The following is a 26,534-nucleotide window of genomic DNA, read 5'->3' as shown; positions in this document are numbered from 1 at the left end:
GTACCCTGATGACATGCTGCCAAGTCCTTCCCCAGCTACTGTAGGGAAGTTGATACCTCCTGGGATAGCTACACCAGACATCCCAGGTGGCTCCTGGAACAGGACTGATGTCATTATTGTCTAGGTGAGAATGGTGAAAGGTGGCGAGGAGGAAGGAATGTTTTTTTTTTTTTTAAAGGAAAAACATAACAAGTGTTGTCATTTCAAATTTGTGGAGGGAAAAGGTTGTGATGAAGCAAAATTTTTATTTTTTTTTGCTTTGAAAGTCCACTTTAACGCTGTGAAATATTCCTTCGTTGTAAGAGCATAGTGTACCAAACAGACCTAGATGTCATAATAAACAAAGTGCTAAGAAATAACTCTTCTGATTGTATGCCAACAACAAGCATCCGCTAGCAGTAAGTGCTGCATCTCCCACACACAGGATGCTTCCAGCGTATGTGGATCTGAAGGGTTTTCGTATCCTCAAAGATCTTCCAGTGTCAAATGTTCCCTAACCATTCACAGCTTTTAGTTCCACTTTAATATTCAAAATATCGGAAACGAACACGCTTTCCGAACTCAAACCTTCACAAGACAACCCCTTATATCAGACTGGATGATTTGAGATGAAATGTTACAATAGAAATTCTGGGGTAACTTTGATACATTTTCACATTTCAGTGAACCTCTCAGTATGAGGAGCTAAGCAAAGCATGAACAAAGTGCTTCTCTCTGCAAGACACGGCATGGTAGACTGCAATTATATTCAACAGCAGAGCTGTGATTGCAATCACTTCTCCTATAGATACACATTACTTCATTCACAGAAAGCAGAAAGGTTAAAGAGAATCTGTGACCACAATGAAGTTATAATAAAGACAGAGCACCTGCACATCTTCACTGGATTCACTACATCCCAGAATACCAGCTTCCTGAGTGTCAGCTCTGCCAACCTCTTCCCACCTCCTGAGACTCATTATTAGTTATTAATGACATTCATAACAGTGATGGGACAATAGTATGGCACAGGAGGCAGTGGGCACTGGAGACAGTGGGCACAAGAGACAGTGGGCATAGGAGGCAGCAGGCTAAGCTGGCAGAGGTACACAGGAGGGCACAGGAGGCAGTGAGTGCAGATGGCAGGGTGCACAAGAGTTAGCAGGCACAGGAGACAGTGGGCATAGGATTCAGCGGCCACAGGAAGGAGTGGGCACAACAGTCAGAAGGCATGGGAACCAGCAGGCACAGGAGACAGTGGGCACAGAAGGCAGCGGACACAGCCAACAGTGGGCACAGAAGGCAGCAGACACAGGACACAGTGGGAAATGTAGGCAGTGGACAGAAGAGGCAGTGGGTGCAGGAAACAGTGGGTGTAGAAGGCAGTGGGCACAGGAGACAGTGGGCAAAGAAGGCAGTGGAAGCAGGAGGCAGTGGGCACAGAAGGCAGCAGACACAGGAGACAGGGGGCAAGAAGGCAGAGAACACAGGAGACAATGGACACAGAAGGCAGAAGACACGGGAGACAAGGGGTACAGAAGGCAGCGGACACAGGAGACAGTGGGCAAGAAGGCAAAGGAAACAGGAGACATTGGACACAGAAGGCAGCAGACACAGGAGACAGTGGGCAAGAAGGCAGAGGACACAGGAGACAGTGGGCAAGAAGGCAGAGGACACAGGAGACAGGGAACACAGAAGGCAGCGGACACAGGAGACAGTGGGCAAGAAGGTAGAGGACACAGGAAACTGGGCACAGAAGGCAGCGGGCACAGGGGCACAGGAGACAGTGGGCACAGGAGTCAGCAGGCACAGAGGACAGTGGATACAGGGGACAGCGGGCACAGGGGACAATGGGCACAGAAGGCAGTGGACACAGAAGGCAGCGGGCACAGGAGACAGTGGGCACAGAAGACAGTGGGCACAGGAGAAAGAGGGCACAGAAGGCAGTGGGCACAGGGGACAGTAGCCACAGAATGCAGCAGGCACAGAAGGCAGTGGCCACAGGAGACAGCAGGCACAGCTGGCAACCATAGAAGTTGGCAAGTGTTGGTATATCAGAGCACCCCAGTAGTCAGGGGTCACAAATACTACAAGAAATGGAAGCTCACACGCAGGCAGCTGCAATGCACTGTTGAGAGTCATTTTGACAAATTGTCTAATACTTGCAAATCCAGCCAAACTGGATGACAATTAAAATATGCACACAATATCACCAAGTGCTGCTGAGCCATTTGGAAATTCTCCCATAGGAAAAAAGACTACTGGCCAGGTTGGAGTTTTGCACTCAGTTTCAGATTGTTCCCCGAGATAGGACACAGACAACTGGCATAAACTCTCCTGCATAATAAAATACTAAATATTTATGAATCAGGAAAATGATCATTTGTCAGATCCATCAGCACCTAAAGGGTAATCACAGACTGAGAAGCCCATTAGATGTGCAGGTATGATCTCCCTGTCTTCCTTTCTGCATATTTTTACATAAACGTGCATGCTTGGATCGCCAAACACACCTTCACAGGACTGGAGCACAGCTGGACACCCCGGGCAACACAACCGCTTAACATAATCACACACCTCTGACTGCCATTTCCATTGACACCCATCAGCCGGAGATGTTTGCTGCTACATGAAGACCTGTTAATGTCACCTATACATCAAATACATCATCTACATCATCTACACAACTAAGCAATAGTAATTACCCCGAGTATCCAATATCAGGGGGATCCTGACAATGGATTGATACTCCTTCAGGTAGTTGTATAATAATACAGACCAAACACCGTATATATATATATATATATATATATATATATATATATATATATATATATATATGGGTCTCCGATAAAGTGGAGGAGTGACATAGGTTCAAAAACATTTTCCTAATTTTTTAATCCTGCAAAATCTTAACCTGTATACGAGGAACATATCAGAGGAAAGGCTTTGGGGGTCCTGTCTCTTCTCAAGTCCTTAGTCACCATCAAGCATACTGCCCTTTCTTAAGTCCTCAGTCCCTTTCTTAGTCCCTATTTTACATCCTTAGTCCTTTTCCCAAGTCCCCAGTCCTTTTCTCAAGTCTGCAGTCCCTTTCTTAAGTCATAAGTCCCTTTCTCAAGCCCCCAGTCCCTTTCTTAAGTCACCAGTCCTTTTCTCAAGTCCCCAGTCCCTTTCTTAAATCAGCAGTCCCTTTCCAAAGTCCTCAGTCCCTTTCTTAAATCACCATTCCCTTTCTCAAGCCCTCAGTCTCTTTCTGAAGCCCTATGTCCCTTTTTTAAGTCATTAGTCCCTTTCTCAAGTCCTCAGTCCCTTTCCCAATTCATTAGACCCTTTCTCAAGTCATCAGTCCCTTTCTCAAGTCATTAGTCCCTTTCTCAAGTCCTCAGTTCCTTTCTCAAGTCCTCAGTCCCTTTCTCAAGTCATTAGTCCCTTTCTCAAGTCCTCAGTTCCTTTCTCAAGTCCTCAGTCCCTTTCTCAAGTCATTAGTCCCTTTCTCAAGTCATTAGACCCTTTCCTAAGTCCTCAGTCCCTTTCTCAATTCCTCGGTTCCTTCCTTAAATCCTCAGTATCTATTTTAAGTCCTCTTCCCCTTTGAGTGTCCTTACCCTTTATCAAGTCCTCATCCCCTTTGAGTGTCCCTACCCTTTATCAAGTCCCGACACCCAAACCCATTATTCTGGAATGAAGAAATTGTATTTTGAACTGGTACCGCATGTCTACTTTACTAGATAATTATTGGCTGTGATTTGCAGCCCACTAGATGTGTTTGCATGGATGGTACAATTAGCAACATGGTCCTCACAAAGTAAAATTATATATATATATATATATAGTATATACAGGTATATAGGCAGAACAGTAGGTTAGTGGTTGGTACTTGTGCCTAGCTGCCCTTGGTTTGAATCTGGGCTATCTGCATGGAGTTTGCATGTTCTCCCAGTGTGGGTATCCTCCAGGTACTCCAGTTTCCTGGCACACTCCTAAGCCATGCTGGTAGGTTGTCCCCTGTCTGTATGAAGTGGCAATGTACATGGGTGATCACATTCTGCATGTCACCCCCCATATCCAAAAAAGTGATCCAAGATGAGCCAAGATCTGGACAAGTCCGAATGGCAGTATACATAGATATCAGTGGGGTCCTATATGATTGGAGGGGTCAGTGTAGAATGTGATCAGCCATGTACACTGCCAGTATGTACACACAGGGGGTAATTCACCTACCTGCATGTGTTTGGAGAGTGAGAGGAACCCAAAGGGAGAACATACAAACTCCATGCAGCTAGTGTCCAGGGCAGGAGCGGAGCCCAGTATATATATATATATATATATATAGGGGTAGACATTGGTGGGGTGTACCTGCTTCTCCATGCTCTCCTTGCCCCCGCTGCCCACTATGGGTGGGGGGACCCTCTCGCAGCTGGCACCCTCCAGCATGTAGAGTCCGGAGGGTCGGGCGCTCTGCTCGCCCTCGAAGCAGAAGAGGACATTCTGGAAGAGGGCGAACCACTTGTCGTGCCACCTGTTGGTCTCGGCCGCCTTCTTGCTGACTTGCCCCCTCTTGGTGCCCTCCTTGCGGGCCAGGTGTGCCAGGTACAGAGCGTGGCCCTCGTTACAGCGCACACTCTTCTGCATGATCCCGAGCCTCAGGACATTGCGATTCCCGAGCAACGGCACTCCGCACCATCCGTCCCCGCCGATCGCTGCACAAGTGGCCCCTGGCTGCAGGTGTGTGGCCCCTGAGTCTCCTGCCGCTGCGGTGTCACTCCGTCTTCTGTGTACAACTCCGCTCTTCTACCCACGTGCAGCAACTTCCTCCCGCCGCCCACCCGTGTACACTGCACGGCCGAGGAGCGCAGAGTGAGCGCCCACCCTACGGGGAGAACACCGGGATGTGCCGGAGGGGGGGGAGTCACGTGACCCGCACTAATCCGGAGAGGAGCGCACCGCCCGACTACTCTCCGCACTGTGTACTCTGTGTATACTGTCCTCACTGTGTATACTGTCCTCACTGTGTACTCTGTGTATACTGTCCTCACTGTGTACTCTGTGTATACTGTCCTCACTGTGTACTCTGTGTATACTGTCCATACTGTGTATACTCTCCGCACTGTGTACTCTGTGTATACTGTCCTCACTGTGTACTCTGTGTATACTGTCCTCACTGTGTATACTGTCCTCACTGTGTACTCTGTGTATACTGTCCATACTGTGTATACTCTCCGCACTGTGTACTCTGTGTATACTGTCCATACTGTGTATACTCTCCGCACTGTGTACTCTGTGTATACTGTCCTCACTGTGTATACTGTCCTCACTGTGTACTCTGTGTATACTGTCCATACTGTGTATACTCTCCGCACTGTGTACTCTGTGTATACTGTCCTCACTGTGTACTCTGTGTATACTGTCCTCACTGTGTATACTGTCCTCACTGTGTACTCTGTGTATACTGTCCATACTGTGTATACTCTCCGCACTGTGTACTCTGTGTATACTGTCCTCACTGTGTACTCTGTGTATACTGTCCTCACTGTGTATACTGTCCTCACTGTGTACTCTGTGTATACTGTCCATACTGTGTATACTCTCCGCACTGTGTACTCTGTGTATACTGTCCTCACTGTGTACTCTGTGTATACTGTCCTCACTGTGTATACTGTCCTCACTGTGTACTCTGTGTATACTGTCCTCACTGTGTACTCTGTGTATACTGTCCTCACTGTGTACTCTGTGTATACTGTCCATACTGTGTATACTCTCCGCACTGTGTACTCTGTGTATACTGTCCTCACTGTGTACTCTGTGTATACTGTGCTCACTGTGTATACTGTCCTCACTGTGTACTCTGTGTATACTGTCCATACTGTGTATACTCTCCGCACTGTGTACTCTGTGTATACTGTCCATACTGTGTATACTCTCCGCACTGTGTACTCTGTGTATACTGTCCTCACTGTGTATACTGTCCTCACTGTGTACTCTGTGTATACTGTCCATACTGTGTATACTCTCCGCACTGTGTACTCTGTGTATACTGTCCTCACTGTGTACTCTGTGTATACTGTCCTCACTGTGTATACTGTCCTCACTGTGTACTCTGTGTATACTGTCCTCACTGTGTATACTGTCCTCACTGTGTACTCTGTGTATACTGTCCATACTGTGTATACTCTCCGCACTGTGTACTCTGTGTATACTGTCCTCACTGTGTACTCTGTGTATACTGTCCATACTGTGTATACTCTCCGCACTGTGTACTCTGTGTATACTGTCCTCACTGTGTACTCTGTGTATACTGTCCTCACTGTGTACTCTGTGTATACTGTCCTCACTGTGTATACTGTCCTCACTGTGTATACTGTCCGCACTGTGTACTCTTTGTATACTGTCCTCACTGTGTATACTGTCCTCACTGTGTATACTGTCCGCACTGTGTACTCTGTGTATACTCTCCGCACTGTGTACTCTGTGTATACTGTCCTCACTGTGTATACTGTCCTCACTGTGTATACTGTCCTCACTGTGTATACTGTCCGCACTGTGTACTCTTTGTATACTGTCCTCACTGTGTATACTGTCCTCACTGTGTATACTGTCCGCACTGTGTACTCTGTGTATACTCTCCGCACTGTGTACTCTGTGTATACTGTCCATACTGTGTATACTCTCCGCACTGTGTACTCTGTGTATACTGTCCTCACTGTGTATACTGTCCTCACTGTGTATACTGTCCGCACTGTGTACTCTGTGTATACTGTCCTCACTGTGTATACTGTCCTCACTGTGTACTCTGTGTATACTGTCCTCACTGTGTACTCTGTGTATACTCTCCGCACTGTGTACTCTGTGTATACTGTCCATACTGTGTATACTGTCCTCACTGTGTACTCTGTGTATACTGTCCTCACTGTGTATACTGTCCTCACTGTGTACTCTGTGTATACTGTCCTCACTGTGTACTCTGTGTATACTGTCCTCACTGTGTATACTGTCCTCACTGTGTACTCTGTGTATACTGTCCATACTGTGTATACTGTCCTCACTGTGTACTCTGTGTATACTGTCCTCACTGTGTATACTGTCCTCACTGTGTACTCTGTGTATACTGTCCTCACTGTGTACTCTGTGTATACTGTCCTCACTGTGTACTCTGTGTATACTGTCCTCACTGTGTATACTGTCCTCACTGTGTACTCTGTGTATACTGTCCATACTGTGTATACTGTCCTCACTGTGTACTCTGTGTATACTGTCCATACTGTGTATACTGTCCTCACTGTGTACTCTGTGTATACTGTCCTCACTGTGTACTCTGTGTATACTGTCCTCACTGTGTATACTCTCCGCACTGTGTACTCTGTGTATACTGTCCATACTGTGTATACTCTCCGCACTGTGTACTCTGTGTATACTGTCCGCACTGTGTACTCTGTGTATACTGTCCTCACTGTGTACTCTGTGTATACTGTCCTCACTGTGTACTCTGTGTATACTGTCCTCACTGTGTACTCTGTGTATACTGTCCTCACTGTGTACTCTGTGTATACTGTCCTCACTGTGTATACTCTCCGCACTGTGTACTCTGTGTATACTGTCCATACTGTGTATACTCTCCGCACTGTGTACTCTGTGTATACTGTCCGCACTGTGTACTCTGTGTATACTGTCCTCACTGTGTATACTCTCCGCACTGTGTACTCTGTATATACTGTCCATACTGTGTATACTCTCCGCACTGTGTACTCTGTGTATACTGTCCATACTGTGTATACTCTCCGCACTGTGTACTCTGTGTATACTGTCCATACTGTGTATACTCTCCGCACTATGTACTCTGTGTATACTGTCCATACTGTGTATACTCTCCGCACTGTGTACTCTGTGTATACTGTCCATACTGTGTATACTGTCCGCACTGTGTACTCTGTGTATACTGTCCATACTGTGTATACTCTCCGCACTGTGTACTCTGTGTATACTGTCCATACTGTGTATACTGTCCGCACTGTGTACTCTGTGTATACTGTCCGCACTGTGTACTCTGTGTATACTGTCCGCACTGTGTACTCTGTGTATACTGTCCATACTGTGTATACTCTCCGCACTGTGTACTCTGTGTATACTGTCCATACTGTGTATACTCTCCGCACTGTGTACTCTGTGTATACTGTCCGCACTGTGTATACTCTCCGCACTGTGTACTCTGTGTATACTGTCCGCACTGTGTACTCTGTGTATACTGTCCATACTGTGTATACTCTCCGCACTGTGTACTCTGTGTATACTGTCCGCACTGTGTATACTCTCCGCACTGTGTACTCTGTGTATACTGTCCGCACTGTGTACTCTGTGTATACTGTCCGCACTGTGTACTCTGTGTATACTCTCCGCACTGTGTACTCTGTGTATACTGTCCGCACTGTGTACTCTGTGTATACTCTCCGCACTGTGTACTCTGTGTATACTGTCCGCACTGTGTACTCTGTGTATACTGTCCGCACTGTGTACTCTGTGTATACTGTCCGCACTGTGTACTCTGTGTATACTGTCCGCACTGTGTACTCTGTGTATACTGTCCGCACTGTGTACTCTGTGTATACTCTCCGCACTGTGTACTCTGTGTATACTGTCCGCACTGTGTACTCTGTATATACTGTCCGCACTGTGTACTCTGTGTATACTGTCCGCACTGTGTATACTCTCCGCACTGTGTACTCTGTGTATACTGTCCATACTGTGTATACTCTCCGCACTGTGTACTCTGTGTATACTGTCCATACTGTGTATACTCTCCGCACTGTGTACTCTGTGTATACTGTCCGCACTGTGTACTCTGTGTATACTGTCCGCACTGTGTACTCTGTGTATACTGTCCATACTGTGTATACTCTCCGCACTGTGTACTCTGTGTATACTGTCCATACTGTGTATACTCTCCGCACTGTGTACTCTGTGTATACTGTCCGCACTGTGTACTCTGTGTATACTGTCCGCACTGTGTATACTCTCCGCACTGTGTACTCTGTGTATACTGTCCGCACTGTGTACTCTGTGTATACTGTCCGCACTGTGTACTCTGTGTATACTCTCCGCACTGTGTACTCTGTGTATACTGTCCGCACTGTGTACTCTGTGTATACTGTCCGCACTGTGTACTCTGTGTATACTGTCCGCACTGTGTATACTCTCCGCACTGTGTACTCTGTGTATACTGTCCATACTGTGTATACTCTCCGCACTGTGTACTCTGTGTATACTGTCCATACTGTGTATACTCTCCGCACTGTGTACTCTGTGTATACTGTCCGCACTGTGTACTCTGTGTATACTGTCCGCACTGTGTATACTCTCCGCACTGTGTACTCTGTGTATACTGTCCGCACTGTGTACTCTGTGTATACTGTCCGCACTGTGTACTCTGTGTATACTCTCCGCACTGTGTACTCTGTGTATACTGTCCGCACTGTGTACTCTGTGTATACTCTCCGCACTGTGTACTCTGTGTATACTGTCCGCACTGTGTACTCTGTGTATACTGTCCGCACTGTGTATACTCTCCGCACTGTGTACTCTGTGTATACTGTCCGCACTGTGTACTCTGTGTATACTGTCCTCACTGTGTACTCTGTGTATACTGTCCTCACTGTGTACTCTGTGTATACTGTCCTCACTGTGTACTCTGTGTATACTGTCCTCTGTGTATACTGTCCTCACTGTGTACTCTGTGTATACTGTCCTCACTGTGTACTCTGTGTATACTGTCCATACTGTGTACTCTGTGTATACTGTCCTCACTGTGTACTCTGTGTATACTGTCCTCACTGTGTATACTCTCCTCACTGTGTACTCTGTGTATACTCTCCGCACTGTGTACTCTGTGTATACTGTCCGCACTGTGTACTCTGTGTATACTGTCCGCACTGTGTACTCTGTGTATACTGTCCGCACTGTGTACTCTGTGTATACTGTCCGCACTGTGTACTCTGTGTATACTCTCCTCACTGTGTATACTCTCCTCACTGTGTACTCTGTGTATACTCTCCGCACTGTGTACTCTGTGTATACTGTCCGCACTGTGTACTCTGTGTATACTGTCCGCACTGTGTACTCTGTGTATACTGTCCTCACTGTGTACTCTGTGTATACTGTCCTCACTGTGTACTCTGTGTATACTGTCCTCACTGTGTACTCTGTGTATACTGTCCTCACTGTGTACTCTGTGTATACTGTCCATACTGTGTACTCTGTGTATACTGTCCTCACTGTGTACTCTGTGTATACTGTCCTCACTGTGTACTCTGTGTATACTGTCCATACTGTGTACTCTGTGTATACTGTCCTCACTGTGTACTCTGTGTATACTGTCCTCACTGTGTACTCTGTGTATACTGTCCATACTGTGTACTCTGTGTATACTGTCCTCACTGTGTACTCTGTGTATACTGTCCTCACTGTGTACTCTGTGTATACTGTCCGCACTGTGTACTCTGTGTATACTGTCCTCACTGTGTACTCTGTGTATACTGTCCTCACTGTGTACTCTGTGTATACTCTCCGCACTGTGTACTCTGTGTATACTGTCCTCACTGTGTACTCTGTGTATACTGTCCTCACTGTGTACTCTGTGTATACTGTCCTCACTGTGTACTCTGTGTATACTGTCCTCACTGTGTACTCTGTGTATACTGTCCGCACTGTGTACTCTGTGTATACTGTCCGCACTGTGTACTCTGTGTATACTGTCCATACTGTGTATACTGTCCGCACTGTGTACTCTGTGTATACTGTCCATACTGTGTATACTGTCCGCACTGTGTACTCTGTGTATACTGTCCATACTGTGTACTCTGTGTATACTGTCCGCACTGTGTACTCTGTGTATACTGTCCTCACTGTGTATACTCTCCTCACTGTATACTCTGTGTATACTGTCATCAGTCCATACTGTGTATACTGTCCGCACTGTGTACTCTGTGTATACTGTCCATACTGTGTACTCTGTGTATACTGTCCTCACTGTGTACTCTGTGTATACTGTCCTCACTGTGTACTCTGTGTATACTGTCCTCACTGTGTACTCTGTGTATACTGTCCTCACTGTGTACTCTGTGTATACTGTCCTCACTGTGTACTCTGTGTATACTGTCCTCACTGTGTACTCTGTGTATACTGTCCTCACTGTGTACTCTGTGTATACTGTCCGCACTGTGTACTCTGTGTATACTGTCCTCACTGTGTACTCTGTGTATACTGTCCTCACTGTGTACTCTGTGTATACTGTCCTCACTGTGTACTCTGTGTATACTGTCCGCACTGTGTACTCTGTGTATACTGTCCATACTGTGTATACTGTCCGCACTGTGTACTCTGTGTATACTGTCCATACTGTGTACTCTGTGTATACTGTCCGCACTGTGTACTCTGTGTATACTGTCCTCACTGTGTATACTCTCCTCACTGTGTATACTCTCCTCACTGTGTACTCTGTGTATACTGTCATCAGTCCATACTGTGTATACTGTCCGCACTGTGTACTCTGTGTATACTGTCCATACTGTGTACTCTGTGTATACTGTCCTCACTGTGTACTCTGTGTATACTGTCCTCACTGTGTACTCTGTGTATACTGTCCGCACTGTGTATACTCTCCGCACTGTGTACTCTGTGTATACTGTCCGCACTGTGTACTCTGTGTATACTGTCCGCACTGTGTACTCTGTGTATACTGTCCTCACTGTGTACTCTGTGTATACTGTCCTCACTGTGTACTCTGTGTATACTGTCCTCACTGTGTACTCTGTGTATACTGTCCATACTGTGTACTCTGTGTATACTGTCCTCACTGTGTACTCTGTGTATACTGTCCTCACTGTGTACTCTGTGTATACTGTCCATACTGTGTACTCTGTGTATACTGTCCTCACTGTGTACTCTGTGTATACTGTCCATACTGTGTACTCTGTGTATACTGTCCTCACTGTGTACTCTGTGTATACTGTCCTCACTGTGTACTCTGTGTATACTGTCCGCACTGTGTACTCTGTGTATACTGTCCTCACTGTGTACTCTGTGTATACTGTCCTCACTGTGTACTCTGTGTATACTCTCCGCACTGTGTACTCTGTGTATACTGTCCTCACTGTGTACTCTGTGTATACTGTCCTCACTGTGTACTCTGTGTATACTGTCCTCACTGTGTACTCTGTGTATACTGTCCGCACTGTGTACTCTGTGTATACTGTCCATACTGTGTATACTGTCCGCACTGTGTACTCTGTGTATACTGTCCATACTGTGTATACTGTCCGCACTGTGTACTCTGTGTATACTGTCCATACTGTGTACTCTGTGTATACTGTCCGCACTGTGTACTCTGTGTATACTGTCCTCACTGTGTATACTCTCCTCACTGTGTACTCTGTGTATACTGTCATCAGTCCATACTGTGTATACTGTCCGCACTGTGTACTCTGTGTATACTGTCCATACTGTGTACTCTGTGTATACTGTCCTCACTGTGTACTCTGTGTATACTGTCCTCACTGTGTACTCTGTGTATACTGTCCTCACTGTGTACTCTGTGTATACTGTCCTCACTGTGTACTCTGTGTATACTGTCCTCACTGTGTACTCTGTGTATACTGTCCTCACTGTGTACTCTGTGTATACTGTCCGCACTGTGTACTCTGTGTATACTGTCCTCACTGTGTACTCTGTGTATACTGTCCTCACTGTGTACTCTGTGTATACTGTCCTCACTGTGTACTCTGTGTATACTGTCCGCACTGTGTACTCTGTGTATACTGTCCATACTGTGTATACTGTCCGCACTGTGTACTCTGTGTATACTGTCCATACTGTGTACTCTGTGTATACTGTCCGCACTGTGTACTCTGTGTATACTGTCCTCACTGTGTATACTCTCCTCACTGTGTATACTCTCCTCACTGTGTACTCTGTGTATACTGTCATCAGTCCATACTGTGTATACTGTCCGCACTGTGTACTCTGTGTATACTGTCCATACTGTGTACTCTGTGTATACTGTCCTCACTGTGTACTCTGTGTATACTGTCCTCACTGTGTACTCTGTGTATACTGTCCTCACTGTGTACTCTGTGTATACTGTCCTCACTGTGTACTCTGTGTATACTGTCCGCACTGTGTACTCTGTGTATACTGTCCTCACTGTGTACTCTGTGTATACTGTCCTCACTGTGTACTCTGTGTATACTGTCCTCACTGTGTACTCTGTGTATACTGTCCGCACTGTGTACTCTGTGTATACTGTCCATACTGTGTACTCTGTGTATACTGTCATCAGTCCATACTGTGTACTCTGTGTATACTGTCCTCACTGTGTATACTCTCCACACTGTGTACTCTGTGTATACTCTCCTCACTGTGTACTCTGTGTATACTGTCCTCACTGTGTACTCTGTGTATACTGTCCTCACTGTGTACTCTGTGTATACTGTCCTCACTGTGTACTCTGTGTATACTCTCCGCACTGTGTACTCTGTGTATACAGTCCACACTGTGTACTCTGTGTATACTCTCCGCACTGTGTACTCTGTGTATACTGTCCTCACTGTGTACTCTGTGTATACTGTCATCAGTCCATACTGTGTACTCTGTGTATACTGTCCTCACTGTGTACTCTGTGTATACTGTCCTCACTGTGTACTCTGTGTATACTGTCATCAGTCCATACTGTGTACTCTGTGTATACTGTCCTCACTGTGTACTCTGTGTATACTGTCCTCACTGTGTACTCTGTGTATACTCTCCACACTGTGTACTCTGTGTATACTGTCCTCACTGTGTACTCTGTGTATACTTTCCGCACTGTGTATACTCTCCGCACTGTGTACTCTGTGTATACTGTCTGCACTGTGTACTCTGTGTATACTGTCCTCACTGTGTACTCTGTGTATACTGTCATCAGTCCATACTGTGTACTCTGTGTATACTGTCCGCACTGTGTACTCTGTGTATACTGTCCATACTGTGTACTCTGTGTATACTGTCATCAGTCCATACTGTGTACTCTGTGTATACTGTCCGCACTGTGTACTCTGTGTATACTGTCCTCACTGTGTACTCTGTGTATACTGTCCTCACTGTGTACTCTGTGTATACTGTCCTCACTGTGTACTCTGTGTATACTGTCCTCACTGTGTACTCTGTGTATACTGTCCTCACTGTGTACTCTGTGTATACTCTCCGCACTGTGTACTCTGTGTATACTGTCCTCACTGTGTACTCTGTGTATACTCTCCGCACTGTGTACTCTGTGTATACTGTCCTCACTGTGTACTCTGTGTATACTCTCCGCACTGTGTACTCTGTGTATACTGTCCTCACTGTGTACTCTGTATATACTGTCCTCACTGTGTACTCTGTGTATACTCTCCGCACTGTGTACTCTGTGTATACTGTCCTCACTGTGTACTCTGTGTATACTGTCCGCACTGTGTACTCTGTGTATACTGTCCGCACTGTGTATACTGTCCTCACTGTGTACTCTGTGTATACTGTCCGCACTGTGTACTCTGTGTATACTGTCATCAGTCCATACTGTGTACTCTGTGTATACTGTCCGCACTGTGTACTCTGTGTATACTGTCATCAGTCCATACTGTGTACTCTGTGTATACTGTCCGCACTGTGTACTCTGTGTATACTGTCCGCACTGTGTACTCTGTGTATACTGTCATCAGTCCATACTGTGTACTCTGTGTATACTCTCCGCACTGTGTACTCTGTGTATACTGTCCGCACTGTGTACTCTGTGTATACTGTCCGCACTGTGTACTCTGTGTATACTGTCCGCACTGTGTACTCTGTGTATACTGTCATCAGTCCATACTGTGTACTCTGTGTATACTGTCCTCACTGTGTATACTGTCCTCACTGTGTACTCTGTGTATACTGTCCGCACTGTGTACTCTGTGTATACTGTCATCAGTCCATACTGTGTACTCTGTGTATACTGTCCGCACTGTGTACTCTGTGTATACTGTCATCAGTCCATACTGTGTACTCTGTGTATACTGTCCGCACTGTGTACTCTGTGTATACTGTCCGCACTGTGTACTCTGTGTATACTGTCATCAGTCCATACTGTGTACTCTGTGTATACTGTCCGCACTGTGTACTCTGTGTATACTGTCATCAGTCCATACTGTGTACTCTGTGTATACTGTCCGCACTGTGTACTCTGTGTATACTGTCCGCACTGTGTACTCTGTGTATACTGTCATCAGTCCATACTGTGTACTCTGTGTATACTGTCCGCACTGTGTACTCTGTGTATACTGTCTGCACTGTGTACTCTGTGTATACTCTCCGCACTGTGTACTCTGTGTATACTGTCCATACTGTGTACTCTGTGTATACTGTCCTCACTGTGTACTCTGTGTATACTGTCCTCACTGTGTACTCTGTGTATACTGTCCTCACTGTGTACTCTGTGTATACTGTCATCAGTCCATACTGTGTACTCTGTGTATACTCTCCGCACTGTGTACTCTGTGTATACTGTCCATACTGTGTACTCTGTGTATACTGTCCTCACTGTGTACTCTGTGTATACTGTCCTCACTGTGTACTCTGTGTATACTGTCCTCACTGTGTACTCTGTGTATACTGTCATCACTCCATACTGTGTACTCTGTGTATACTGTCCGCACTGTGTACTCTGTGTATACTGTCATCAGTCCATACTGTGTACTCTGTGTATACTGTCCGCACTGTGTACTCTGTGTATACTGTCATCAGTCCATACTGTGTACTCTGTGTATACTGTCCTCACTGTGTACTCTGTGTATACTGTCCGCACTGTGTACTCTGTGTATACTGTCATCAGTCCATACTGTGTACTCTGTGTATACTGTCATCAGTCCATACTGTGTACTCTGTGTATACTGTCCTCACTGTGTACTCTGTGTATACTGTCCTCACTGAGTACTCTGTGTATACTCTCCGCACTGTGTACTCTGTGTATACTGTCATCACTGTGTACTCTGTGTATACTGTCCTCACTGTGTACTCTGTGTATACTGTCCTCACTGTGTACTCTGTGTATACTGTCCTCACTGTGTACTCTGTGTATACTCTCCGCACTGTGTACTCTGTGTATACTGTCATCACTGTGTACTCTGTGTATACTGTCCTCACTGTGTACTCTGTGTATACTGTCCATACTGTGTACTCTGTGTATACTGTCCTCACTGTGTACTCTGTGTATACTGTCCTCACTGTGTACTCTGTGTATACTGTCCTCACTGTGTACTCTGTGTATACTCTCTGCACTGTGTACTCTGTGTATACTGTCCATACTGTGTACTCTGTGTATACTGTCCGCACTGTGTACTCTGTGTATACTGTCCGCACTGTGTACTCTGTGTATACTGTCCTCACTGTGTACTCTGTGTATACTGTCCTCACTGTGTACTCTGTGTATACTGTCCTCACTGTGTACTCTGTGTATACTGTCCGCACTGTGTACTCTGTGTATACTGTCCTCACTGTGTACTCTGTGTATACTCTCTGCACTGTGTACTCTGTGTATACTGTCCTCACTGTGTACTCTGTGTATACTGTCCATACTGTGTACTCTGTGTATACTGTCCGCACTGTGTACTCTGTGTATACTGTCCGCACTGTGTACTCTGTGTATACTGTCCTCACTGTTTACTCTGTGTATACTGTCCGCACTGTGTACTCTGTGTATACTGTCCGCACTGTGTACTCTGTGTATACTGTCCTCACTGTGTACTCTGTGTATACTGTCCGCACTGTGTACTCTGTGTATACTGTCATCAGTCCATACTGTGTACTCTGTGTATACTGTCCTCACTGTGTACTCTGTGTATACTGTCCGCACTGTGTACTCTGTGTATACTGTCATCAGTCCATACTGTGTACTCTGTGTATACTGTCCTCACTGTGTACTCTGTGTATACTGTCCGCACTGTGTACTCTGTGTATACTGTCCGCACTGTGTGCTCTGTGTATACTGTCCTCACTGTGTACTCTGTGTATACTGTCCATACTGTGTACTCTGTGTATACTGTCCATACTGTGTACTCTGTGTATACTGTCCTCACTGTGTACTCTGTGTATACTGTCCATACTGTGTACTCTGTGTATACTGTCCATACTGTGTACTCTGTGTATACTGTCCATACTGTGTACTCTGTGTATACTGTCCATACTGTGTACTCTGTGTATACTGTCCGCACTGTGTACTCTGTGTATACTGTCATCAGTCCATACTGTGTACTCTGTGTATACTGTCCTCACTGTGTACTCTTTGTATACTGTCATCAGTCCATACTGTGTACTCTGTGTATACTGTCCGCACTGTGTACTCTGTGTATACTGTCATCAGTCCATACTGTGTACTCTGTGTATACTGTCCGCACTGTGTACTCTGTGTATACTGTCATCAGTCCATACTGTGTACTCTGTGTATACTGTCCGCACTGTGTACTCTGTGTATACTGTCATCAGTCCATACTGTGTACTCTGTGTATACTGTCATCAGTCCATACTGTGTACTCTGTGTATACTGTCATCAGTCCATACTGTGTACTCTGTGTATACTGTCCGCACTGTGTATACTGTCCGCACTGTGTACTCTGTGTATACTGTCATCAGTCCATACTGTGTACTCTGTGTATACTGTCATCAGTCCATACTGTGTACTCTGTGTATACTGTCCGCACTGTGTATACTGTCCGCACTGTGTACTCTGTGTATACTGTCCGCACTGTGTACTCTGTGTATACTGTCCGCACTGTGTACTCTGTGTATACTGTCCGCACTGTGTACTCTGTGTATACTGTCATCAGTCCATACTGTGTACTCTGTGTATACTGTCCGCACTGTGTACTCTGTGTATACTGTCCGCACTGTGTACTCTGTGTATACTGTCATCAGTCCATACTGTGTAATGTCATCTGTGTATACTGTCAGTCCATACTGTGCAATCTGTGTATACTGTCATCAGTCAATACTGTGTACTCTGTGTATACTGTCATCAGTCCATACTGTGTACTCTGTGTATACTGTCCGCACTGTGTACTCTGTGTATACTGTTAGTCCATACTGTGCAATCTGTGTGTACTCTGTGTATACTGTCATCAGTCCATACTGTGTACTCTGTGTATACTATCAGTCCATACTGTGCAATCTGTGTATACTGTCTGCACTGTGTACTCTGTGTATACTGTCTGCACTGTGTACTCTGTGTATACTGTCATCAGTCCATACTGTGTACTCTGTGTATACTGTCCTCACTGTGTACTCTGTGTATACTGTCATCAGTCCATACTGTGTACTCTGTGTATACTGTCCGCACTGTGTACTCTGTGTATACTGTCCTCACTGTGTACTCTGTGTATACTGTCATCAGTCCATGCTGTGTACTCTGTGTATACTGTCAGTCCATACTGTGTATACTGTCCGCATCTCACCCCCCGTACTGTGTACTCTGTGTATACTGTCATCAGTCCATACTGTGCAATCTGTGTATACTGTCCGCATCTCACCCTTCCACACTGTGCAATCTGTGTATACCGTCAGTCCATACTGTGTATTGTCATCTGTGTATACTGTCATCAGTCCATTCTGTGTAATGTCATCTGTGTATACTGTCATCAGTCCGTACTGTGTAATATCATCTGTGTACACTGTGTGCTCTGCTGAGGGGGGTCATCAGTCTGCACTGTGTGCTCTGCTGGGGGGTCATTAGTCCGTACAGTGTGCTGTGCGGGGGGGGTCATCAGCCTGTACTGTGTGCTCTGCTGGGGGTCATCAGTCTGTACTGTGTGCTCTGCTGGGGGGTCATTAGTCCGTACTGTGTGGTCTGCTGGGGGGTCATTAGTCTGTACTGTGTGCTCTGCTGGGGGGTCATTAGTCTGTACTGTGTTCTCTGCTGGGGGGGGTCATCAGTCTGCACTGTGTGCTCTGCTGGGGGGTCATTAGTCCGTACTGTGTGGTCTGCTGGGGGGTCATTGAACATCGCTGCTGGGGGTCATCAGTCTGCTCTGCTGAGGGTCATCTTTCTCCTCTGATGGGGGTTGTCTTTCTGCACTGCTGGGGGGCATTAATCTACTCTGCTGGGTGTTGTACTTTGGAACCATCGGGGTTGTCTTACTCTGCTTGGGGTCTTTGAAAATCATTGCTGGAGGTCATCAATCTACTCTGCTGGGGGTTGTTGTTCTGCACTGCTAGGGGTCATCAGACATCACTGCTGGGAGTCATAAAACAACTATGCTGAGGGTTGTCTTTCTGCACTGCTGGGGGTCAGATTACTCTACTAGGGGTCATCAGATATCACTGCTGGGAGTCATCAATCTGCTCTACTTGGGGCCGTCGTTCTGCACTGCTGGGGGTCATCTTACTCTGCTGAGGGTCATCGGACACCACTGCTGGGGGTTATCAATCTACTCTGTTAGGGGATGTCGTTCTGCACTACTGGGGTCATCAGGCTGCACTTTTGGGTGCCTTTTTATCTTGCGACTGCTTCTGCATGAGTTTTACTTATACTTAGTATAAAATATATATTTACAGTGCATCCGGAAAGTATTCACAGCACTTCACTTTTTCCACATTTTCTTATGTTTCAGCCTTATTCCTAAATAGATTAAATTCATTGTTTGATCCAATAAGTAACATAAGTTTGAAATTTAGCAAATTTATTAAAAATAAAAAGGAAAAGAAAAACATGTACATAAGTGTTCACAGCCTTTATCAATACTTTGTTAAAGCACCTTTGGCACCAATTACAGCCTCAAGTGTTTTTGAGTATGATGCTACAAGCTTGGCACACCTATTTTTGGGCAGTTTCTCCCATTCTTCTTTGCAGGACCTCTCAAGCGGCACCAGGTTGGATGAGGAGCATCGGTGCACAGCCATTTTCAGATCTCTCCAGAGATGTTCAATCGGTGTCAATTCTGGGCTCTGACTGGGCCACTCAAAGACATTCACAGAGTTGTCCCGTAGTCACTCCTTATCTTGGCTGTGTTTAGGGTCGTCCTGTTGGAAGATGAACCTTCACCACAGTCTGAAGTCCAGAGAGCTCTGGAGCAGGTTTTCATCAAGGATGTCTCTGTGCATTGCTGCATTCATCTTTCCATCGATCCTGATTAGTCTCCTAGTCCCTGCCGCTGAAAAACATCCCCACAGCATGATACTACCACCACCATGCTTCGCTGTAGGGATGGTATTGGCCAGGTGATAGACATGTGCAATTCGTTTAGTTACAAATTTGTTTTTTAACGAATTTTGACAAATTCGTTAATTCAGGAATATCCAAATTTTCGAATTTCCGGATTTTCCTTTCAAATTTGGCTGTTAGTGAACGTAACGAATCATAATTTATCCGAAGTTACGAATTATCCGTAATAACGAATGCCATATCTAAACTAATGGAACGTAACAAATTAATAATAATAATAATGTTATTATTATTATTATTTATTGTTATTTCATTTCGTTCCATTTGTTTAGATGCGGCATTCTTTATTTCAGATAATTCATAACTTCAGATAAATTTGTATTCGTTACGTTCAATAACAGCCAAATTTAAAAGGAAATTTCAATACCTATAATTTAATAGTTAGTTATTTTTAATTTTTGGATTTTCGTTCTTTCTAATTTTAGGATTTTCCTTTCTTATTTTCGGATATTAAAATTTTTGGATTTTCGAATTTACGAATGTACAAGTTCCAAATTTCAAATTTACGAATTTACAAATTCCGAATTTTTGAGTTTATTAATTTTACGAAATCCAAAATTTACGAATTTACGAATTTTTGAATTTATGAATTTACGAATTCCAAATTTTTGAATTTACAAATTTTTTTCGAATTTTCGAATTTACGAATTTTCGAATTTCGGAAAAAACAAAAACGAATGAAACAAAAATGAACACATTTTTCAGCAGTGGACATGTCTACTAGATGATGAGCGGTGCCTGGTTTCCTTCAGATATGGAAATAGAAATCCCTACCAGCAGCAGTTAAATTGTGAGATATACACAAAAAACAACAATAAAACAGGAAAAACTGCCCTAATGATTGTGTAAAAAACTTGGTGAAAACAATGTTTCAATGAATAAAAATCAATAAGTGTTTTGGAATGAATAAAAGTCAATAAGCGGATAAAGGTATGTGACCATGAAATCATCCATAGAGACAGAAAAGTCCAAACACAAAAAACACGAATCCCTCAGTTATCCCCAGTGAAGGCTGTGTAGAAAACATGGGATAAAAACACCACATGTTGTGATCCACCACCACATAGATTTTGCGCTTACCAGAAGGAAAGCTTGATAAGCCTGTGTGTAAACTGGAGATCCAGATGCCAAACCAATGGCGCTACTTCTCTGTGCTCAACGTGAACTTGGAAGTACAGCAGGTGATGGACCATACATCAACTCAGGCTCAGGATCCTGATTTGATACAAAGTGGATAGCTCAGGTGTGTCCTCCTATTTTATAGTTCTGGTAAATAAGTAAAACTTTTCTGGGACTCGGAGCACTCATACAGTTTGTGCGTGACTTGACTCATTGCGGGTTGATGAAGATCTGTTTTGCTGTAAAATACCCTGTTGGCGAAAGATGCTTGGAGACTGTATCTTCACAAAAAGTAGACGTTTAGTGATCGCGGATAATGCATTAAAAACCAACACAATTCACGATGTAGGGATGGTGATTTTCTCAGGAAGGTGTATGAAACATATTCAAAGATGTCCTCTATGTCTCCTCATGGCTTCATTTGAAATTTGTGTTGTGCAGATCTCCAGTTTACACACAGGCTTATCAAGCTTGCCTTCTGGTAAGCGCAAAATCTATGTGGTGGTGGATCACAACATGTGGTGTTTTTATCCCATGTTTTCTACACAGCCTTCACTGAGAATAACTGAAGGATTAGTGTTTTTTGTGTTTGGACTTTTCTGTCTCTATGGATGAATTCATGGTCACATACCTTTATTCACTTATTGACTTTTATTAATTCCAAAACACTTATTGATTTTTATTCATTCAAACATTGTTTCCTCCAGACATGACACTTGCCATTCAGGTCAAAGAGTTCAATCTTTGTTTCATCAGACCAGAGAATTTTGTGTCTCATGGTCTGAGAGTCCTTCGGGTGCCTTTTGCAAAGTCCAGACGGGCTGTCATGTGCCTTTTATTGTGAAGTGGCTTCTGTCTGGCCACTGATTGGTGGAGTGCTGTAGGGAAGGTTGTTCTTCTGCAAGTTTCTCCTCTCTCCACAAAGAAACGCTGAAGCTCTGTCAGAGTGACCATCAGGTTTTTGGTCACCTCCCTGTCAAAGTAATGGCTGTGCGGCACGCGCATCCATTCATTTGAGCACCGCCAGGGATCGGCAAGGTGTCCGTGAGTGGTCCTTGCAGTGTCCGTGGCCGATCCAAGTGTAGACTGCAGAGTCCTCCCTGAGTCCCCTCTCTCCTCCTCTTGTGTATGACACAGACATGTCATGGAGCTTGCGTTTGAATTCTTCGGTGGCGCTGTAACAGAGTCCCGCCTCCTACACTGGCTCCTCCTGTAATAGATGGAAGTTCCATCTATCACAGGAGGAGTCGGTGTAGGAGGCGGGACCCTGTTACAGTGCTGCCGAAGAATTCAGACGCAAGCTCCGTGACACAGCGGGAGATACCCGCTGTGTGAACCAGGCACTGGTGAGTCTGCATTGGGCACAGACTGAGGGGCTCAGAGTCAACATTGATGGGCACAGACTGAAGGGCTCAGGAATGATGGGCACAGACTGAGAGGTTCAGAGTCAGCATTGATGGGCACAGACTGAGAGGCTCAGAGTCAGCATTGATGGGCACAGACTGAGGGGCTCAGAGTCAGCATTGATGGACACAGACTGAGGGGCTCAGGACTCATAGGCACAGACTGAGAGGCTCAGAGTCAGCATTGATGGACACAGACTGAGAGGCTCAGAGTCAGCATTGATGGGCACAGACTGAGGAGTTTAGAGTCAGCATTGATGGACACAGACTGAGGGGCTCAGAGTCGGCATTGATGGGCACAGACTGAGGGGCTCAGGACTCATGGGCACAGACTGAGAGGCTCAGAGTCAGCATTGGTGGGCACAGACTGAGGGGCTCAGAATCAGCATTGATGGACACAAACTAAGGGGCTCAGAGTCAGCATTGATGGACACAGAACCTTGGCATGTGGGGATGGGCTTATAGTTGTGCCATTGATTTTGACAGAGAGATCAGGGGAAGGGGCATATGGGGAAGGAAAATTTATGTTCAGTTTTGGATAGATTGAGTTTGAGGAAGTGGTATAACATCCAGACTGATATATCTGATAGTAAATTAGTGATACGTGAGGAGACAGAGGGAGTGAGCTGAGGGGTAGAGAAATAGATTTGGGTGTCGTCAGCGTAGAGGTGGTATTGGAAGCCATGGGAGGCTATCAGTTGACCCAGGGAGGCGGTGTAGATTGAAAATAGGAGAGGTCCAAGAACAGAACCCTGTGGGACCCCAACAGAGAAAGGAAGAGGAGAGGAGGAAGTAGAGTTGTAAGAAATGCTAAAGGTGCGGTTGGATAAGTAGGAAGAGAACCAGTGAAGTGTGCAGTCACGGAGGCCAAAGGTGTGTAGTTTTTTGAGGAGGAGGGGGTGGTCAACCATATCAGAGGCAGCAGAGAGGTCCAAGAGTAGGAGTACAGAATAGTGTCGATTGGTTTTGGCAGTTAGTAGATCGTTTGTTAGTTTTAGGAGAGCAGTTTCTGTGGAGTGTTGAGGATGAAATCCAGACTGAAGGGGATCAAAAAGGCCATTATCAGCGAGGTGGACGCTCAGTCGGTTGTAGACCAGACGTTCAAGGAGTTTGGATAAGAAGGGGAGCAAGGAGATGGGGCGTAGGTTGTTAAGATTGGATGGGTCCAGTGAGGGCTTTTTAAGTATGGGTCTGACAAGTGCATGTTTTAGAGAGTTGAGGAAGATGCCAGAAGAGAGGGAGAGATTGAAGATGTGGGTTAGAGATTGTAGCATAGGGCCAGAGGGTGAACGTAGCATTTGTGAGGGAACAGGATCCAGAGGGCAGGTGGTAAAGTGGACATTAGCAAGTAGTTTAGCAACTTCGTCTGTAGTGGTGGGGTTGAAAGAGGGAAGTAAAGATTGTGCCTGTGGGCATGAAGTGTAAAGCGTGGAGGGTATCGGAACAGTAGAGATTTCCGTGCAAAATGTATCATTCTTCTGTTTGAAGTGATTGGCAATCTCCTGTGCAGTGAGTGAATTGGCGGGTGGAGGCGGTGGAGGACAAAGTAGAGAGTTGAAGGTGGAGAAGAATTGACGGGGACGGGATGATAAGTTGCTAATGAGAGTGGTAAAATAGGTCTGCTTGGCAGAGAGGAGGCTGGAATTGTATTTTTGGAGGGCAGATTTATATTGGTTGAAATCTCTCTGAGACTTGGTCTTACGCCACAGGCGCTCAAGAGCACGACTACGTTTATTCAAACTTCTAGTATCATCTGTTTGCCAAGGTTGAAGGGGTTGGGGCTTGATTCTGTGTGTAGTAGGGGGGCCAGTGAGTCCAGTGAGGCAGGATAGGGGTGAGATTTTGTCGTAGAGATTGTTGATAGCAGAGTAGAGAAGAGAAGGGTTGAGATGACGTAGGTTTCTGCGGGTAACTTTAAGGCGGTTGGAGGGAGAGGAGGTGAAGGAAAGGGAGAGAGTGAAACTAATAAGGTGGTGTTCTGAGAGAGGCAATGGATAGTTAGAGAGGTTGCATGGAGTGCAAAGGTGAGAGAAAACGAGATCAAGGATATTGCCTTCGGATTGATTAGGAGCATGTATCCACTGCTTCAGGAGGATGTTAGGCTGAGAAGTTTGGAAGGGGCAGGAGTGTTAGTATTAATAGGGATGTTGAAGTCCCCGAGAATGATTGTGGGATTTCAGAGGAAAGAATGTAGGGTAGCCAGGCAGAGACGTCATCAAGAAAGGTTGATACTGGTCTAGGGGGCCTGTAGATCACAGCTATCCTTAGAGAAATTGGAGTGAAAAGACAAATACAGTGTGCTTCGAGAGAGAGAGAGGTGGCTGAAGTACCTGAAAGGTGCTATGTGGGGCTAGAAGGATTCCGACACCTCCTCCCTTACATCCACTGGATCTGGGGGAGTGAGGCCAGAGAAGACCAACATGGAATAGGGCAGCAGAAGACGCAGTGTCAGATTAGTGGAGCCAGGTTTCGGTAATGGCGAGTAGGTTAAATGAGTTGGCGAAAAAGAGGTCATGGAGAGAGGTGAGTTTGTTGAAGACAGAGCGGGAGTTCCAAAGGGCACAAGAGAAAGGGAGTATGGTCTTGGGAAGAATAGAAATGGGAACTAAATTGTGTTGATTGCGGCTGCCAGAGGGTGCAGGGTGATGGGTGCATGGGGTACAGTTAAATGATGGAGGCCCAGGGTTTGGGGATATATCTCCAGAGGTTAGGAGAAGCAAGAGGGGGAGGGAGGTAATATGGGAGTGGGATCTATATGAAGGGGCATGGCCCAGGGTCTTGGAGATTTTTAGTGTGCGTGGATTTAGAATTAGCAGGAGTTGGTGGGTGCACTAATAAGGAGAGGACAGAAGTGAGGGTGATATATATATATATATATATATATATATATATATATATATATATATATATATATACCACAAGCAGTCTTTATATAAATGTTATTTTAAACTTATCTGTACTTGTAGAACTAGACCAGAGAGTAGACAGAGTTTACAGAGTGTTTTTTGATGGTTTTATCCCTATCCCGTGCCTATCCCCAAGCACTACTGTACTGCCTATAGGAGAAATAAAGTAGAACGGCTAATGGCCAGTGAAGGGGGGGGGGCTTGGGTGGTCATCGGGATTGGGGGGGGGGGGTACAGGTTTGTCTGGCTGGCCGGTATGGGAGAGACCTGTCATCTGCACTGCCCATCACATCACTTCATAGTGCGCAGCCCGGCTCAGCCTCAGTGCTGTGGGAGCTCTGAGACCTGATTGGAGGGAAGGAACACTCCCCTCTTCACACAGGAACAAAGCTGAGGCTGTCAATCAGCTGGAGCTCCCTCCTGTCACCATTTTTCTCTTGGTGTCAGGAAAACTCCTTAGAAGTGACTCATGCTTATAGCAGAGGAACGAGGCAACAGACAAAAATGACACTTAGTTCTCTGAATTGAGACAACTACACACTATAGAGGCATTCTGTTCATATTTCATGTCTGAGGTTTACAACCACTTAAACGAATATGGCATCACTGCATACTGTGCACTCTTCATTATTTGCATATACAAGAAGTTTGGAGTTGGTTTTACGACAGAAATGCAAATGTAATCTACACTAAAGCCTTTGAGCTCTTCTTTTGTTAGAGATAGAACTCTGTCCCCTTATTTTTAATATTATACAGGATTTATAAAGCACCAACAGTTTTAGCAGCACATTACAAAATAAAGGGAGACAGTTCAGTTACAATACAATTCAAAAGAAGAGGGTTAGGGGACACTTCTCATGAGAGTAGTTGCAG

The 26,534-nt window shown here is 45.4% G+C and overlaps 1 protein-coding gene across 3 annotated transcripts in view; it reads right to left on the bottom strand.

Annotated features, from left to right (window-relative positions):
* Positions 1–4,962, bottom strand: part of RASGRF2 (Ras protein specific guanine nucleotide releasing factor 2) — a 502,009-nt gene extending 497,047 nt beyond the window's left edge. For all 3 annotated transcript variants that reach the window (XM_073624437.1, XM_073624439.1, XM_073624438.1), the window contains exon 1: positions 4,339–4,962. In XM_073624437.1, coding sequence (XP_073480538.1) covers positions 4,339–4,614 — 276 coding nt within the window. In that variant the 5' untranslated portion in view covers positions 4,615–4,962. The remainder of the gene's footprint in view (positions 1–4,338) is intronic.
* Between the last annotated feature and the right edge of the window lie 21,572 nt (positions 4,963–26,534).

This window comes from Aquarana catesbeiana, linkage group LG01 (genome assembly GCF_042186555.1).
Source record: "Aquarana catesbeiana isolate 2022-GZ linkage group LG01, ASM4218655v1, whole genome shotgun sequence".
NCBI classification, from domain to species: Eukaryota; Metazoa; Chordata; class Amphibia; order Anura; family Ranidae; genus Aquarana; species Aquarana catesbeiana.
Note: the sequence above shows the minus strand (reverse complement) of the source record. Positions and strands in the feature narration are given on the sequence as shown.